Genomic DNA, 19,029 nt, shown 5'->3' on the forward strand with positions numbered 1-19,029 from the left:
TCTAGACACGGTTTTACAATAAAACTGACCATTGCATGGGGGTTATGTTACATGTAGGGATCATGCTTATATTATAAAGTATAAAGAAGCATTTCAGGGATTCTGTGTCGGTAAATGAGTTTGTGGTAATTAGGTATCGATCTTCAAATTGTCTGTATATTGATGTCGTAGAATATCAGCTGCGAGTCACAATATTAATATTTTTGTCGAGTTAACGCTTATATTATTTTTAGCACGCTTTATAAATATTGTATTATAAAGCTGATGAAAGTAAAGTTTCTTTTTTGTTAAAGTTCAAGCTAATCATAGTTTTGTTAACATTAAAACATAATACGAGTATACCGGATATGTTATGTTATTTTAGAAAGTTCATGGCGCCACTTTGACATTGAAAATGACATAAAATGACATAAAACACTTAACTTACCATGTATATATAATCTTATACATATTATCCACTTATCAAGGAATTGACCATTAATAAGTAGATTTTAGAATTGAACTTTGGAGGTTAAACTATATATGTTTTTTTAAAAGGGCGATAACAATAAACCATATCATGGAAGTAATGGTTAAAGATAACTTCCATGATTATACCAAACACCATAAACACTACAGCTTCTGTATAACGCCACCATGAGGCTGAAAATGAAAATTTTAAAAATCCAACCTGCGCTTTCTCAATAAAATTTTTACAGTGTGTTGTACTACATTTGGGACAAATTATCTCAAAATCATAGAAAACTGCATCGGCTCTAACTCAAATATGGACAATTTTATGTTTAGGGCGTCTTGAAATCTTTTGACAGCTTCCGAAGTACTAAATTGAATTTTTAACCTTTTTCAGCTGGACCAAATAACTACTTTCCTTTAAAATTCGGGACATAAATTTTTTTACAGTGTAATTTCACCCCTACTTGCAATTTGAGGTATTAAACATGGAGAAATAAATTTGGAAGGGGTATAAAAATTAATGGCAAGTAACCCACTGTCAACACTAGGGACTTTATTCGTGAAAAAAAAGACAATGACAATTGTGGTCTCGGACCAGTATTTTCTCATACATGGGAATATATATAAACAGCAGGTGCAAACAGTTTGCAATTAAATAAAAGTAGTTTAATACTATAGTAGTAGCTGACATATTATAACGACCTTTTTAATTTATGTAAACCCTAGAAACACAATGTTTCAAAGTATCGTAATCCCTTAATCCGTTTTTCTACATTAATGCTTTTAAATATTTTACTAAAAGGAGGTTAAGTCAGATTATTTAATTTTAAACTTTAAACAAAATTGTTTTTTTCAAATGGATCATACATTAATTATTCTTTTACAACTATCAGTGTCCGTTAATTAGATTCTTTGAAATTTGGAAGTTCCTGCTTAGCCGAAATTATGGGTGAGTAATCTGTAGCTACATGTGATAGTCTTTCATAGAATACGTTTATAGTGCTATGATAATAATATATGCAATACACAAACTGTATATGCTTGGATGTCATAGAAATTGAAGAGTTGGTTTATAACACCTAAAATGATATTCATGGACATAATAAAAGTTTTGTCTAACGTTAGGGCTGTCAAATTTAAATGTTTCAATTGATTTTATATCAATACTTTGGGACAATAATATGTATTTTTTTGTAAGCATCAGCGAAAAATAACGAACTGTCATTTCTTCTTACTGGTATTTATTCACTTCAATTAAACAAATGAAATAGCACTGTATAAATGTTATGCCTCCGAAGCGCTCTTCTGGATTAAAATGAGGAACACTATTAGCTGAGTATTTTAAATTCAAGAATGTATAAGAACCGAAACAGTTGAAGATATGGCAAATACATAGAAAAACAGCAAAATAAACACCAGGCATTCAACTTTTTTGCCTGAGGAAGTTGAAACGTTTCTAAACAGTTTGTGAATTTGTAAACGGTCAATTTTATACTGTATCAAATTATCATTGTAATTTCAGTATCAAAATATTACCAAATGAGCTGATAATACACTTCGGGACTGATAGTCCACCAGAAAAAGTATCGACCTAGTGTTATAAAAACAGGAAAACAAAACTTCGCAAATTAAATGTCAATTTCTGAATTTACTTCATAAGGACCACACAAAGCAGTAAGTTCTAACGCATAGGATGCATAATACCAGAACCAGTTGTAGTGTCAACGTTTGTTTGTTCCACCTAACAGAAGTTCCAGTGGAAACTTGTTATAAACAATGTCATAATACATGTACCTGATGGAACAAATATTCTATACTATTTATTCCGTTAGGAACATCTACTGTAATATTTATTCCTTTGGAAGTTATATTCCAGAATATTTTTTCCATTAGGAACTTACATTATGAAGGAACTTCTATTCCGTGACAGTAGAGCCATATAACAAAAAGGACCCCAAAAAAGATATTACTTTAACATATTAGGCTTAGTACGTTTGTAATAAATCTCAAATATAACCACTACTACGGGGCGCCGAATGGAACTTTTGTGGTTTTGTACTCAAAATTCAATTTTTTTACGGACAAAAGTGAGTTTTGTTCAACAAAAATTAGTTCAGTTTAACAAAATTTGTAGCATGATACTACAAATTTAAAATTTTGTCATACAAAATTATCTTTCAGTGGACAAAAGTTACTTTTGTCATGACAAAATTCATTTTTGTAACACAGACTTTACTTTTGTTACCTAATTTGAAAATTGGGCGACAAAAGTCAATTTTGTATGCAAATTAGTTTAGTTTGGATTCTGTGAACTAATTTGCATACATTATCGACTTTTGTGTCACAAAATTGTCACAAAATTGACCTTTGTAGGACAAAATTGACCTTTGTGAGATAAAATTGACACTTGTGAGACAAAATTGACACTTGTGAGACAAAATTGACTTTTGTGAGACAAAATTGACTTTTGTGAGACAAAATTGACTTTTGTTTGACAAAATTGACTTTTGTGAGACAAAATTGACTTTTGTGAGAAAAAATTGAATTTACAAAAGTCAATTTTGTCTCACAAAATTCAATTTTGTCTCACAAAAGTCAATTTTGTCTCACAAAAGTCAATTTTGTCAAACAAAAGTCAATTTTGTCAAACAAAAGTCAATTTTGTCAAACAAAAGTCAATTTTGTCTCACAAAAGTCAATTTTGTCTCACAAAAGTCAATGTGGCTGCACAAAAGTCAATTTTGTCTGCACAAAATTGAATTTTGTCGTTACAAAATTGAGTTTTGTAAGACTTAATGGAGTTTTGTAAGACTAAATTGAGTTTTGTAAGACAAAATTGACAAAATTGAATTTTGTTGTCACAAAATCGAGTTTTGTGAGACAAAATTGAGTGTTGTGAGACAAAATTGAGTTTTTTTACACAAAATTGAGTTTTGTTACACAAAATTGAGTTTATTTACACAAAATTGAGTTTTGTTACACAAAATTGAGTTTTATGAGACAAAATTGACAAAATTCAATTTTGTCTCACACAATTGACTTTTGCGATTTAATTTCAATATCAGGTAACAAAAGCCATTTTTTGTATGCAAATAAGTTTATATTTGCATACCTTTTTGACAAAATTTACAAAAATGAATTTTGTCATCACAAAATTGAAGTTCTCTTAAAACAAGTCTGTATCACATACTTTTGTTAAGACAAAAAATGATTCTGTTATGACAGAGTCCAATTCGGCGCCCCGTTACTACTACTGATAAAATTATACAAGAACTTTAACGGCGACGCGTGCATTACCTATTTTTAAAGTCTGTCCTGGTTTTTTTTATATTCAATTTAATATCATCATTACCGTTATTCCTAATACCAATGAAATATAAGAAAAACAAATTTAATATTTAGACTTCTGGTCAACCTAGACAGTGCTGTCAACGTTTATTTGTTCCACCTAACATAAGTTCCAGTGGAAACTTTATTATAAACCATGTCATAATACCTCTACCTGATGGAACAAATATTCTATACTATTTATTCCGTTATAAACATCTACTGTAATATTTATTCCTGTGGAAGTAATATTCCAGAATATGTTTTCCATTTGGAACTTATATTATGAAGGAACTTCTATTCCGTGACAGTGCCAGTTATCGTAATCGGAAATATAATAATAATTTAACTTTTGTTTTACCAAAAGTTAAGCTTTGTATCATTAACTGTTACTTCAAATCAACTTCTTTCCAAAAGAAATTGAAAAACTAGGTGATAATTTTTGAAACTGTGTATCAAAAAGGGAAGAAAGCTGATACAAAAAAGACTAGCTGGATCGTGATTCCATCCATAAATTTACAAACTTGTCGTCCTTATCTGAATCTGATTTGATCATGATGATAGCTATAATGCATTGTTATAGTGGCATGTAGGGTACGAGAGGCTTATAATAAAGTCGTTTAAAAATTTATCAAAATTATTTTTAACACAAAAACTGGTCCAGGGGATACTCACGTGTTCTTTGTTTAGTTTTTCATTCGATTTATGAATTTCGAACAGCGGTATATTACTGTTGCCCTTATTTATAGTGGCTGCTCGCTGCAATTAACATTATTTCTTAACGAGTAAAGCTGATACAAAACAGTTGTACAAACGTTTAACGCATAATAAATTGTTAACTGAAAAGTCCATTTATCATACTACATGTATATGAGAATATAACTTTCAATTGAAACAGGGAGACACAAAAACATCCCAGCTCATGAGCGTATTTGTAAACTTTGTAAGGAGGAGGTGGAAGATGAGATCCATTTTCTCTTACGATGCAAAAAATAAAAACCATACAGAATAATATTTATTAAAGAACTTTGTATTTCTTATCCTAATCTAAAGAAATGTAACGATGAAATTATGTTCATATGGCTAATGAGTTGTGAGAATCTAGAAGTTCTAAAACACCTATGTAATTCAATAATCAGTCTCTGGACTAAGAGGGATAATTTGATAACAAATGTTAATGATGCCAATTTGCTGACCCAGTGAATCATTCATAGACCAAATCAAAATTTTATGGCACTAATGGTATCCATAAACAGTTGAATAACATTTTTTTACATGTTGAATATTTGCATAAGGTTTGTCCTAGACCATTAATTAACAAAAATTAAAACAGCCTGAAAAGAACAAACAAAACGAATTACAGAACAAAGATGCAACCTTAATTTTTAACATTACATGGTGTTTGAACTGGACTTTACAGAAAACAAATGTTTCGTTAAAAATATATCAGTATTGAAGTACTGATTTTTAGGCGAAAAGCATACTTGATGCAACTGTCACTAATCAGAACCTAACTTTTATCGTGACCGACCAAGTTGAACAAACCCAAACAAAACAAATAATTCCTGTCATCTCAAATTTTATAGAACAATGCATGAAACTCAGCTTTTTAAAAATTAAACAGGATTATGATATATACCAATGTTACACGGTTTTAATTTGAGAGAATCAAAATAATAGAAGCAGGATATGCTTTATAGAAATCTTTTAAAAGGAACACATCATTTATAAATATTATATCCAATATTTTGTGTTCTTTTGTATTATCGTTATTTAATGTGGTCATTAATCCTATATTTCAGCGACTGATGTGGAAGAGAAACCAAATCTAGCTAGAGACCATGGATTCGATATCAGCATGCAAGATAACACCATGGCTGTATCGACAAGTGCTTTAAAAGAATACCAGAAGAAAGTTTCAGTACTCTATAATGAATTTATCAAAGACATGAATGAACATCTGAGAGAAGAAAAGAAAGTCAGAAAAGTATTTACACAACTACGTAAAGAGAAACTGTTGAACAGTCAGTACTCCTTGTATAGGTCTGATGGTGCCGATCTTTTCTCAAAGGCAACCGCAGATAGGTCTAAATTAATGGAGAATTTTGTAAGAATGTCACCAGTTATACTTGATGACTACCGTAATTTCACTCCTTGGGGTCTTGACATGATAATAGACGAGGATTTAATAGGTCCGTCGTCAGTATCTGGAGTGGAAATACGCCCTCTTACAGCTCCAGTTGTCGCAGTGCCAAGTGAGGAGGAGACCAAAGAATCAGTTGTAGAGGACGAAGTGCGTCCAAATACCGTTGTTCCTAATACAGCAAATGCATTTGGAAGTGCTATTGGTAATGCTATGAAAAGTATGAACATCCTTCAACTTACTAACACTCTGCTTGGAAAAGCCGAACCAGAACCACAACCACAAAAGCAGTCACATAATGCAGCTTGGGATCAATTGAAAAATGTCGTAAATGAGCGCAACGAAGATGACATGCCAATAGAAGACCTTGAACCAGGTATTGATGGTCACGTTGATATGAAATTAGATCAAACAAAGGCGAGAAAAATTATGATTAGAGCTAAGGCATTTGAACATCTTTCACATGGAAAAGCATGTGTTAAACTCAAAGAAAAGAACGGGAAATTCATTATGAAGCCGGCACCGGCTATACATAAACCTAATGCTATTCAAGCATATTTTATGGCAAAAGATCCAAACAAGGAACAGATGGCATTAGTCAGACAACGAACATCAATTACAACACCTACTGTGTCGTCTGATATGAAAGTTAACAATAAAATACCTATTATGAAATCTCTTTTGGGGCATAAAGTTAAAAAGACAACAGTGTCAGAAATTATGTCGGATGCAAGGAATCGAAAAACAAAGCATTATAAAGTTGTTTTGAGAAACTATCGACAAGAAACTAATGAACAGGATGGAAAACCGCAAGCTAAAGATGGTACTTCAGACCATAATGAAACAAGTCCTCAATGTTCGCCACGAACATCATCACGAAATAAAGTAAATAATTCGGATGGGGATCCCATTCTGAGCGAAAAGAATTTAAAAAGACAACTTCATCAAGATTTAGAGCGACATAATATGGAGAGTATTCAAAATAGAATAAAAGTCGTCATGGAGGCTTGGGGTAAAAATGAAACTCCTCGACCCCTTGGTGGCGTGTTATCAAAGAAGGCTCAGGGTCAAACGACATCTTCTAATGATTCAGTGTTTATCATTCGACCACCCTCTCAAAATGACCATCACATGGATAAACATTCATCCTCCCAACACAGAGTTAAATTCATTGACGATAGCTCACCTTCACCATTAGACAGATCTGCATCATCAATGTCTTTTCGGGAATATAAAGAAAACATGCATACCAATAGATCACCGACAGACCCAATGAGACTTATTGTAGAAAACAAAAGACCAGATAGTAGATCCGAGAGTAGTTTGAGTTTCGCAACAGGCTATGGATCTTTAAGTAAATTGCCTAAAAGATCTAGAACCCCAAACCGCCGTTTCCCCTCTAGATCTACTCCAGTTTCTAATAGTGATAGTTTTTCGGAAATAAGTATTGATGCTCCAGCCAAATTTCTAAGCTCTAGAGATGCACATAAAATGGTTAAAGAACAAATGAGAAGAGACCAGGAAAAGGAAAGTGCTTTATTTTCATTAAGGCGAAGAATGGCTACAGCCAGTGGAAGAAAACCCTGATACACAATTAGAAAAAGTTCATATTTTATACATGTAAATGAAAACAAATTAAAAAAAAATCCAAACAGCTACATAAAATTCAAATATATAGAAATACACATTTTGCTCCTTTGGAAATAGTTCCCAATTTACTTATTTATTTCTTTTTAACGTTGATCAATATAATGTCAATGTTATATTCGCAATCAAAGAACTGTGGAGTGAAGATTAATTGATTGTTGTTGGTTGCTTAACGTCCAGTGGCAAATATTTCATGCATATTCAATACGAGAAAAAGTTCAAAATGTTGAGTGAAGAATACCTGTTTATAATTCAAAAGTATAATCATAACTTAAGGATATTTAAGAACAAATCAACCTACACGTGTTAAAACTTGTTCATATTTTTGTCATGATTTTTGTAATATCCCTGAAGAAAATAGGACGTTCAATGACAAACCAACCTATTTCCTATTACTTACTTTATTTTCATATAAGGATGTTATGGTCATTATTAACAATTTTTTTTTTAAATATATGCATCAGCGATATTTTTATTACGTCATTTTTATGATGAATTGAAATTTTCTACAAATTCATGTTTGTTATAGCAAATTAACAATCTATTTAATTGATAGGTGATGATACAAACTTTTAAGGCACCCATCAAACTAGTCTCGATCATCCAGCCGCTTTATTTTTCAAAGTAGAGCGTCTGGATGACATGTGATATAAAAATGGTAATTTATGACATTCGGAATAGTATCGGATTTTTTAGCTTGTACTTAAAGATAATGTCCAAGACGAATAACCAAGAAGTTGGTTATTGACTTCGGAAGAAATTATATTACGATAATACTATTGAAAAGCCCGAGTGTACCGATTGTTGTTTAAAGCTATTTATATTTTTTTTGTGACGACATACAAGTCGTGGAAAACACCAGACAGCATGGCTTCCATCACAGCGAATGAAAATAACAGCACATCAAACTTTGGTAAAATGATATAACAACACAAACTGTTACATAAATTTTAATACTTGTACAACCTGAAACATCGAGTAGTTATATTCTTTCATGCATGTCCGTGCTATGCAAACAAGTAAATAGTTATATATAATAAATGGCAATTTTTGTATTAACTGGGACCACTCGAACAGTCGTATACGCTATAAATACATTTTGTGGTTGATTAGTAGTATCTTTAACTTTATAAATACTTTATTGAAAAGTGCTATGAAATGTGAACTTCATCTAGGATAAGTTTGTTGTATCTGTCTGCAGTGTATAATGGAGTTCGCATTTTGATATGTGAAAAAAGGGGGGGGGGAGGAAGAATGCGCAATGTTGTACACATTTAAAGGAGGGAACGCAATCCAAAACCATTAGTAGAAGAAAACCAAACAAAGTATATCTAGAAGATGCCAATTTGAACATACACTAAATGGTCAAAATGATTTACGCTCGATTTTTTTTATATAACAAATGCATTTAGCTTTGACAAACATATAAGAAGTGGGACACGTTGTTATAAAACGTAATGTAAATATACTGTTGGTAAACAAAGTCTGGACTGGTCAACTGGACAATACTTTTTTTTGCACTTTTAAAAGGCATTTTTTCCACACTTAAAAAAATCATAAAAGAATACATGCAATGTTGTCGGTGAATATATACCAATTGGCTTTCTTAACCTTGAAATAAAACCATTGCATGAGGAAAACACTGAAAATTCGATTTTATGCAAAACAATAGATTTAGCATCAATGAAAGGAGGTGTCAATGAGGGCAACAACCGGTGATCCCAGTGACATACATTACATTACCCAAAGTAGACATCTACATGATTAAGAGGTCATAATGTAGACTAAAACAAAAATTGAGAATAAAAGTACCAAAAGGTCAACATTATACAAATAAGAAGATGTGATATGAATTCCAATGAGACAGTTATCCACCCCAAGCTCAAACGAGGTAGATGTGAGCAATTATAGGCAACTGTATGGCCTTCAATAATGATAAAAATTCATGCATGATTTTGATAGAGAATACAAACAGCAAATGTGTCAAAAAGACATCAACCCGACAAAAGAACAGGAAACAACCCAAATGCCACCAATGGTTTGTGTCATCAACACAGCGAGATAATCTCGCATGTCGTAGTGGGATTCAGCTTGCACCAAGACATTTTAAAATGTATATTTACATATAATATTTTTTCCAAACATTTTGTTTTCATATATGCTATGCTGGTGATAAAAAATTAATATGATTTTAACATTTACTTTCTTTTGTAGACAAACCAATGAAGATTTCTGGACACAGATATTATATGTAAAATGTGAAGAATTAAAAAAAAATCTATAATGCTTGAATTTTCATTGTATCATAAACAGCTCCAATTTTATATAAAAAAAAAAAAAAATTAAAATTACTGAAGCTGCCATTAATCATTATAACCACAGTATATAAACATTATTCTTGACAGCAACCATAAAGCGAAAAAAGGTACACAGACATTCACGTTGGCATTGTATCTCATTACATGTCTGACCCTTCACAGTTATTTATATGGTGTGGAGTTTTCTTAATATTGAAGGCCGAGCAGTGATTATATAAAATTTGCGAACATCCATGTCATTTGAACTCTGCTAGGTTGTTGCCTCAACTGCAATCATACCATGCAATCTCCTTATTTTATATAAAAGTTCACATGTACAGGAGAATTTTTGTGAAGTTGCCCTTTAATACACGATGGATATTGGAATCGAATTCGTATTACGTGTGAACTCAGCATAATAGTTTGTAGAAGGAGAATACACTTTTCAGGGTTTTTTTTACAAGTTATCATGCAGTATTTGATAAATCCCATTCCATATTGTCCATGTGATTGATTCAAACATGAATTCAAAGAGTATTAAATTGGGTTTCGTGAATGGCTGGTTAACTTATGTATTTCTTCAGGGACACGGAGACTGGCAAAGTGGTATTGTGTGAATATTGGTCCCAAAATGTTTTTTTTCCCAAAAGAATTAGGCGATATAGATTATTGTGAAACATTAAGACTATTCTGTTGTTTGCAATTTTAAGATCAGTTAATTTTGTAAATAAAAATTGAGTTGGCTCATTGAATGATCTCACTGATCTGCCAGTACATGTAATAAGTTGTTATGGAGGATTTTCTACATTGAAATCTAAGTATTTGCATGAGTTGTTTTTTCTTTCCATAAACGTAATGTGGTGCCGGTGTGCTTTTCGAGTAAGGTAAGTGCGTCAGATATCTGAAAGATTATATAAAAAGGAAAGCATAAATTATAACAAGGATTTACAGAAATAAGAATGACGAGACAAAACTAAGAAAAAAGGGAAAAAATAAAGAATACAGACTAATGTGGGTTCAATATAGATCAATATACCGACTGTTGGTTGCTTAACGTCAAGTGGCAAATATTTCATAGAATAGAGAGAAAATGCGAAAATACAAAAATATAGAAAAATAGCATTTTATAGCATTAAGATAAGAGAATAATAAACGTGGTGTGTTATATAAATATACAAATAGATCATGTATTTGGGTTGCTTGGTTATCATCTTGTGGTAAATAATGGTCATGTTCAGGACGGAAAAACGACAATAAATATAAAGATGAGGTCCTAGATTATATGCCGTTCGGGATACTGTGTTACATGTCGGAGAAACTGTAACTCACCAGAAAATTAGGGTATATTGTATGGCTTTATGTACAACGGTCCACCTGTATGGATCCATGGACTCTAAAAAAAAAATTAGCGCACAGCGGAGCGTGGTATCCCCTACGTACACAAACAGTGGCTGATCCAGACCTTGTTATAAGGAGGGCACTCTACAGTCATGCTACATTGTTTCCCTATATAATCAACCAATTTTTTCCCACGAAAAAAAATCCTGTCTTAATTCTTAAATTTTTAGTTTACATGTGTCACAAAATTCAGGAAAAAAGACCACCGCTAATTACATTTTTTGTCGTTCTTTTAAAATTGCCCATTTGCAAGTTGGGCAAAATAGGGTCAACTACAAAATGTCAGTTTTAATAATCACATAACTTTTATACATGTAGCGTTACACTGTTTACCGTTTGTATTAATTGTTTTTAAATATAATGGGGACAACGGAAGTGCTATTTATAGATATGTTCTATATTTAATTATTTGTTACGCCCCCTATAAATATCTGACCAGTCCGGTTAATCACCCCAGACGCTATATTTGAATATGCGTCTGGGTTATCGAGACTACCATCAAACATACGGCTATATCATATACCATTAGGAAGCATATCGTCTCTATTATTAATTTGTTCAGTCGTCAAATATGCAGTTTCTGTCAAATCACAATAAAAGGTTTTAGGACAAACATTTTTGCGCCTGTCCCAAGTCAGGAACCGTTAGCCTTTGTTAGTCTTGTATTATATTTAATTTTAGTTTTTTGTTTTCAATTTGGAGTTTAGTTTGGCGTTCATTATCACTGAACTAGTATATATATTTGTTTAAGGGCTGAAGGACGCCTCTGGGTGCGGGAATTTGGTTACATTGAAGACCTGTTGGTGAGCTTCTGCTGTTGTTTTTTCTATGGTCGGGTTGTCGCTTTAATACATTCCCCATTTCCATTCACAATTTTATTTGTGTCTGTCAAAGTAGAAATCCTATCAAAAGACGCATTTTTTTTTTTGTAAAAAATGACATAACAGTCTATATCTAAATATTGATATGAAAAATCTCGCCAAAAAAAATATGTATAGATAAACTCGTCATAGATACCAGGACTACAATTTTACACTGACGCCAGACGCGTGTTTCGTATACAAAAGACTCATCAGTGCCGCTCGAATAAAAAAATGTAAAAAAGGCCAAATAAAGTATGAAGTTGAAGAGCATTTAGGACCAAAAATTCCTAAAAGTTTTGCCAAATACAGCTAATGTAATCTATTCCTGAGGTGGAAAAGCCTTAGTATTTCAAAAAATCAAAGTTCTGTTAACAGTTAATTTATTATTATAAACATATCAATGATAACTCAAGTCAACACAAAAGTGCTGACTTCTGGGCTGGTGAAATCCTCGGGAAAGAATTCTCCACCAACAAGGGCATCGACCCAGTGGTTGCAAATAAACTCATCATAGATACCAGGACTACAATATTACACTTACGCATGAATTATGTATTAAAAGGACATCATCTATAAAGTAGAAAGTGAATTTAATGGATACTGGTAACTTATTTTCTTTCTGCCTAATAAGTTATTGTATGAAGTTTCTGCCTAACAAGTTATTGTATGAAGTCAGCCCCATATGAATAAAGAAACAAGTCGTCATGAAGAGGACTACAGTTGGTTCTAAAGGAAATGGCAATTGTTTGTTGAATAAAAAAATATTCCGTAAAATTTTACATTTACAACTACGATTTATCCTTTCCGTAGACAAGATATTTTGTTTTATTCTCGAATCGATGTGAATTTTACTGAATTAAATGTGTCTGTAATACAAGTGGGAGATTCATCTCAATAAAACTAGGTTCAATCTACCATTTTCAACATAAGAAAAAAGCCTGTACCAAGTCAGGAATATGACAGTTGTTGTTCATTCGTTTGATGTTTTTGTGCTTTTGATTTTGTCATTTGATAAGGAACTTTACGTTTTGAATTGTCCTCGGAGTTCAGTATTTTTGTGATTTTACTTTTTTGTATCTTGACAGGTCATTCTCTAATGCCCGCGTCACACTGTCCCGATTTTTAGGCAGATGGCAACACGATTATGGAAATTTTCAAAATCGGGACTGATCGTATCCAGATCAGGCTATTCGTAGTGCCATCTTTAACCATCTTTAGCCATCGGCCACTTTTTCTAGCCTTCGGGGACAACTTCGGGAAGGGTTCTAAATTTTTTAGGTTAACATGTTAAAAAATCCCCGAAGGTGCGTCCGATGTTGAGGGTTCGTATTGAGTTCGTATCCCCATCCTCACCATCGCAATGTCACCGGGAATGCATCTTTGAACATCGTATTGCATTCGTGTTTCCATCGTTTCCATCGGGTAGTTTTTACATTACGATGACTACACGAATAAATCACGAAGCTTCACGAAGGTCTTACGATGGCAACACGACTTCGTGAAGACCTCGTAATCCCGTCGTGTTGCCATCGAATAAAAGTACGAAGGCGACAAGATGGAACTACGACGGCAATACATCCAGCTAAATGTAAGTGCATTTTCGGGTTAAAATACATTTAAAGTGTCATGCGCGATATGCACTGGTCAGTCTAATACGACAGTTAAGAAAGACGTTCACAAAACATGGAGCTCATATCATATGATTCTATGAGAACAAGAAAGGCGCCAGCGTTGTTTCTATTAATTCAAATGGAACAAGAAGACCAGCAATTACAGGCTCAGGATTTACTTTTACAAGTAAAATATAATTTTTTTGTCAATTTTTCATTTCAAGTAACATAATGAAAATCATAAACGCGCCTCGTACAACAACACTGTAGGTTATAGGGAAACCAACTTTTTCTTCATTATTCTGATTTTTTATGTATCGTCTGAGTTCTTGTCACACGAATGTTTACTCCATAACCATTTTGTTTTCTATATGTCATATTTGACCGCATTTTTTGCTTTCCCCATATCCTTCCCTTTGTCTATATTACTATGATATTCTCTTGGAAAGAGCTCTTTTTGAATAAACGGCATCACCGAACCAATTACCTTACCTTTAAGATAGATCAGTAAACATGGGCATAGTTATGGGTGATTATTCAGACTAGTGCACACATTTTACAGTTCAAACAAGGCAGTGCCGAGCGTGGCATCCCATCGTATTGGGGACACATATGGACACTATATTTGTAAATGACACATGCAGAAAATGGTAAATTGAATATGCATATTTGATACATAAACTATTTTTTAGAAATCGACCAAAAAATACCTTTTATATGTCTTTAGAACCAGCAGGTACAAAAAATGAGCAACCAAATTCCTACATGTATTATGCTATTCCAAGGAGAAAAAAACAAGTCCATCGTAAGCTGTACACGACGTCTTTTAGACATCGTATGGCAATCGCGCCATCATCGTGTAGCCTTTGTAATCTATCGTGTAGACTTCGGCTGAGATATGAAGCTTAGATACCTGTCTTCGGTTAACCTTCGTATGTCCATCTTATGCTATCGTTATTCATCGTACTTGCTTCTGTCACTTTTTGGTATTTTAACGAGATCGGGACCAACTTCGTACGAACTTACAATTTTCGCATTCGGGTGTCCATCGTATAAAAAAATCGGGACAGTGTGACACGGGCATAAACAAATAAAAGCAGGACCCACTCGTTTGGAGTGGGGAATGCTTGTAATTTTTTAAAGTGTAGAAGAGAGTAAAATAACAAAAATATCGAACTCAGAGGAAAATTCTAAACGGAAAGTTAGTTGTTGTATCCCAATTGTCGGAAATTTACCTGTATCAAGTCAAAAATAATGTAGTTGTTGTATCCCAATTGTCGGAAATATACCTGTATCAAGTCAAAAATAATGTAGTTGTTGTATCCCAATTGTCGGAAATATACCTGTCTCAAGTCAAAAATAATGTAGTTGTTGTATCCCAATTGTCGGAAATATACCTGTCTCAAGTCAAAAATAATGTAGTTGTTGTATCCCAATTGTCGGAAATATACCTGTATCAAGTCAAAAATAATGTAGTTGTTTTCGCTTGTTTCATTGATTGATAGCGTCTGATATGGTCAGTTTTTAAAGACTCCATTTTTTTTTAAAATTTGCCTTTGAATTTGATATTTTGTTATACTTTTTTAGGAGAGGTTGATCATCGTTAAAAAAGTTAAATACTGTAAAAAAAGAAAAGATATAGCATTAACAGTTAAGTTATACGTAGCAGATTACATATTATCAATGATTTAACAAAAATGAAATATATTTAATTGCAATGTATTTAAAGAAGGCGTCTTGTAAAAATGGGGTGCTGTGTCTACATAGAATGATGCAATCCGGTCACAGCTGAAATTTAGATTAAACTTGGCTTGATTTTTATATAACAATAAATGCATTTAAACGCCCGAATGCACCGATGAATAATATGCAATCAGTTAATTCGTCGGTACGCGGCAATCCCGTTTCGTAAGCATTATGCATACGTGTTCTAATCAAATATTATATGCAAGATGTATAGATATGTTATAGTAAATAGGTGAAATTAGTAATTACAAGTAATTACTGAACAATTCAGTAAATACTTGTAATTACTTTCCAATTTAGTAATTACATGTATTTACTGATTGTTTCAGGTATTTCAGGTAATCAATGATATTTTTGTAATTTTAACAGCTATATACTGACTGTCAAATTTAAGAAATAAATCGAGAAATCAAATACAAAAGTAAATGTACAGGGATTGTATGGCTTGATTTAGGGTTAATGGACCCAATGTTATTAATTATTGCATGTTTTTACTTATGATAGTTTGTGAATTGTAACAAGAGATTGCCTGTTTTATAATTTTGGAAACTAACTAATAATAATACACAAATTATATGAAACAAACATACACATTTCATCAGTTAACATAGAACATTTAGAACGAATACCTATTTACAAAATGAATGTAAGTTGCTTGTAATGGCATGACAAACTGTTATGACATCTAAAGTTACATAAAACGTTAGATTTGACACATTTGCAGGACTTTCTTACATAATTTTTTTTACAGGCACACTTTAGAAATCCCTGCCCATCTCCGACTGACTGGTGCGCTGCTTCGCCAACACATAACTCGACGAGGGTATTTGCATCTTGCAAAGCTAACGAATGGATTGATTCCTCGAGTAAGATTCATTTAAAATTCCACCCTTTGAGCCGAGTTTGAATCGGTCATTTGTCTGATCATGTTCCAAAACTATGCACAAAAAATTTCTCAGATCTCCACGCCGCCAATCAACACTAGGAATCGGAACAGAAACGTTATCACTAACTTGTACAGGTTTCAATCCACTTTTATTTTTGTCTATCTGATAAGTTAAGCCTTTTTCAACTGATTTTTATAGTTCGTTCTTATGTTGTACTGTTATACCACTGTCCCAGGTTAGGGGGAAGGTTTGGATACCGCTAACATGTTTAACCCCGCCACATTTGAATTGTTTTACATTGTCTTATCGGGACCTTATGTCTTTATAGCTGACTATGCGGTATGGGCTTTGCTCATTGTCGAAGGCCGTACGATGACCTATAACTGTTAATGTCTGTGTCATTTTGGTCTTTTGTGGAAAGTTGTCTCATTGGCAATCATACCACATCTTCTTTTTTATATGATTGCTTTGAGCAACCATCTTTTCGGTTTGCCTTTGACAAGTTTGAGCCACTGGCATGACGTTCCCGTTGAATGCATCCCGAATGGATACGTATGTCGCAACAGATCTGTAATATTGAATCAGTTTGAACAAATTTTTGCTTTCACGTTCATATTGTAAAAATTGCACCTCATTCAGAGTTTGATCTTCTACAGAGTTACTTTGAGGTACTTAAATGTCCAGTAGTGCGGCTTCGAAGTCAGAGGTCTGTTGGCTATCCTGTGTTTTGGAGATTGGTTGCCTATCAGACATATCAGATATTTCAGAGGTTGGTTGACTCTCAGGTAATGAACTATTCACCACGGGTATAGCACTGATTTTGTTAACTGATGTTACAAGCGGATATTCTTGAGCAATCAAATCCTCATTACTGCTTTAAGAAACTAGACCATGATGATTGATCAACTTGCCCTCGAGAGTTAAACTCTTTTGACAAAATGGGTTTTACTACGAACCCTTTTGCTGGATTTTTCCGTCGAAACTGACATTCTTCACACATAGATTTATATAGAATTATGGCGCTGTGTGTCACGTTTGCATGTTCTTGTACAGTTCCTTCTGCATCTTATCTCTCCCAGCATGGTTGAGTGCACTGTGGGACTTCTTGATCATATCAAATGTCTCTTCAAGAGAGACGAAGTACAGAATAGGATCATCTTCTGTTTTTCTCTTTATAATAAGTTTTTCAAGACCTCCAATCTTCAGCACTTCATACATACCTGCAAGAAATTGTATTATAAGTATAAAAGTAAGAAAATGTGGTATGATTGCTAATGAGACACCTATGCATCAAAGTTAAATTTTAGAAGATGTAATTATCATGATAAGATGTTATTGCCTTCACCAATGAGGATAAAAAAAAAACCAGCGGCAGTCATTTTGCGCCAATTACTGTTTTCCATCGTATCAATTGCGGCAATATTCGGAACTCGTTTGTGCCAATTTACCTTTCATATCTATTGTAAATATTAATGATTAATATATATTTATTATTATTTTTGCTTTGCTGAATATTTAATAAAGATATGAAAAAATAGAAGAAAAAAGAAGGTTTTGCTGATTGATTTTTAGCCACATATTTTGATGACACAGCTAGTGCTTTGTTCCCACTATGCAAGTGGATTTATTATTTTTAGAGATTATTATGATGATTAATGCATTTTATGGCTTCCATGTTTGTATGTTTGGACAATAACGTGCAGTTACAAGCTACTACATGCATTTAATTGGGAAGTACCAATGCAGCAGATTATAAATTTGATTCGACGTTAAGTTTGATTTTTGGTATTTTAACGTCTCTTTAAATTACACAGAAGCAACCGACCTTCGATAGGAAAACTGACAATGCCGATATAAAACAATGATATAAGTTATATTAAAATCTGGCAAGAAAACATACCCCTTTTAAATTAAATGGTCTTTCCCTAAAGGATTAAAACACATTGATATGTTTATTTACTGTTTTAGGGGCTTAACAGAAATGTCATGAAAAAAATCAATTACCTTTGAGGGCAGATTGTAATCATCTCTGGTTTTTTTTGTTGTTCCAATTTCACACAAAATGTCCAATCTACTGATTATAATATTCAGTTTCTCCGTTCGCACTCAAACTCTATCACATTTTTCGTTATACAATTTTAATAACCCCTCTGTAAATATGTTTTCTTTTTTTTATATGTTTAACCTTGTAACCGTCAAGATATATGTTTCTGACTTTTAGATATATTATAGGACGATCACTTTTTAATAGTACTCACTGACCTTCTACATTCCTTTATTTATAATAATTCATATACATATATCAATATTTTCATGTTTTAACACACTGCAAAATGTGTTATACAAAGGCCCTTTATACCGTTAGCCTAAATTCTAACAAACAATCGACATCCCTAACAAACTGTGCCTCACTGACTTTTCCTTTATTCATACATACATATCAAACATACTTTGTACGAGGAAAAAAAGTTGCTCGCTATATCCTTTAACTATATAACTTTTAGCTATATAGATAATCGTCTTTCACTAGATAAATCTCAATTTGGTGACTGTGTTGGATACATTTATTCAATCAAACAACCTTCCTTACTGTGAATTTTTCCATTCTATCTAGCAACATTCTAGTAGCGCCTGTATATATCTTCAAGTTGATAAGAT

At 32.9% G+C, this 19,029-nt stretch overlaps 1 protein-coding gene across 1 annotated transcript; it reads left to right on the forward strand.

Annotated features, from left to right (window-relative positions):
* The first annotated feature begins 1,272 nt into the window (after window positions 1–1,272).
* LOC134709613 (uncharacterized) lies at window positions 1,273–7,576 on the forward strand. The gene is made up of 2 exons (XM_063569766.1): window positions 1,273–1,402; window positions 5,583–7,576. The coding sequence occupies exons 1-2, from the start codon at window positions 1,399–1,401 to the stop codon at window positions 7,508–7,510; spliced, it is 1,932 nt and encodes a 643-aa protein (XP_063425836.1). The 5' UTR covers window positions 1,273–1,398; the 3' UTR covers window positions 7,511–7,576.
* The last annotated feature ends 11,453 nt before the right edge of the window (window positions 7,577–19,029 follow it).

This window comes from Mytilus trossulus, chromosome 3, assembly GCF_036588685.1.
Source record: "Mytilus trossulus isolate FHL-02 chromosome 3, PNRI_Mtr1.1.1.hap1, whole genome shotgun sequence".
In the NCBI taxonomy this organism is placed as follows: Eukaryota; Metazoa; Mollusca; class Bivalvia; order Mytilida; family Mytilidae; genus Mytilus; species Mytilus trossulus.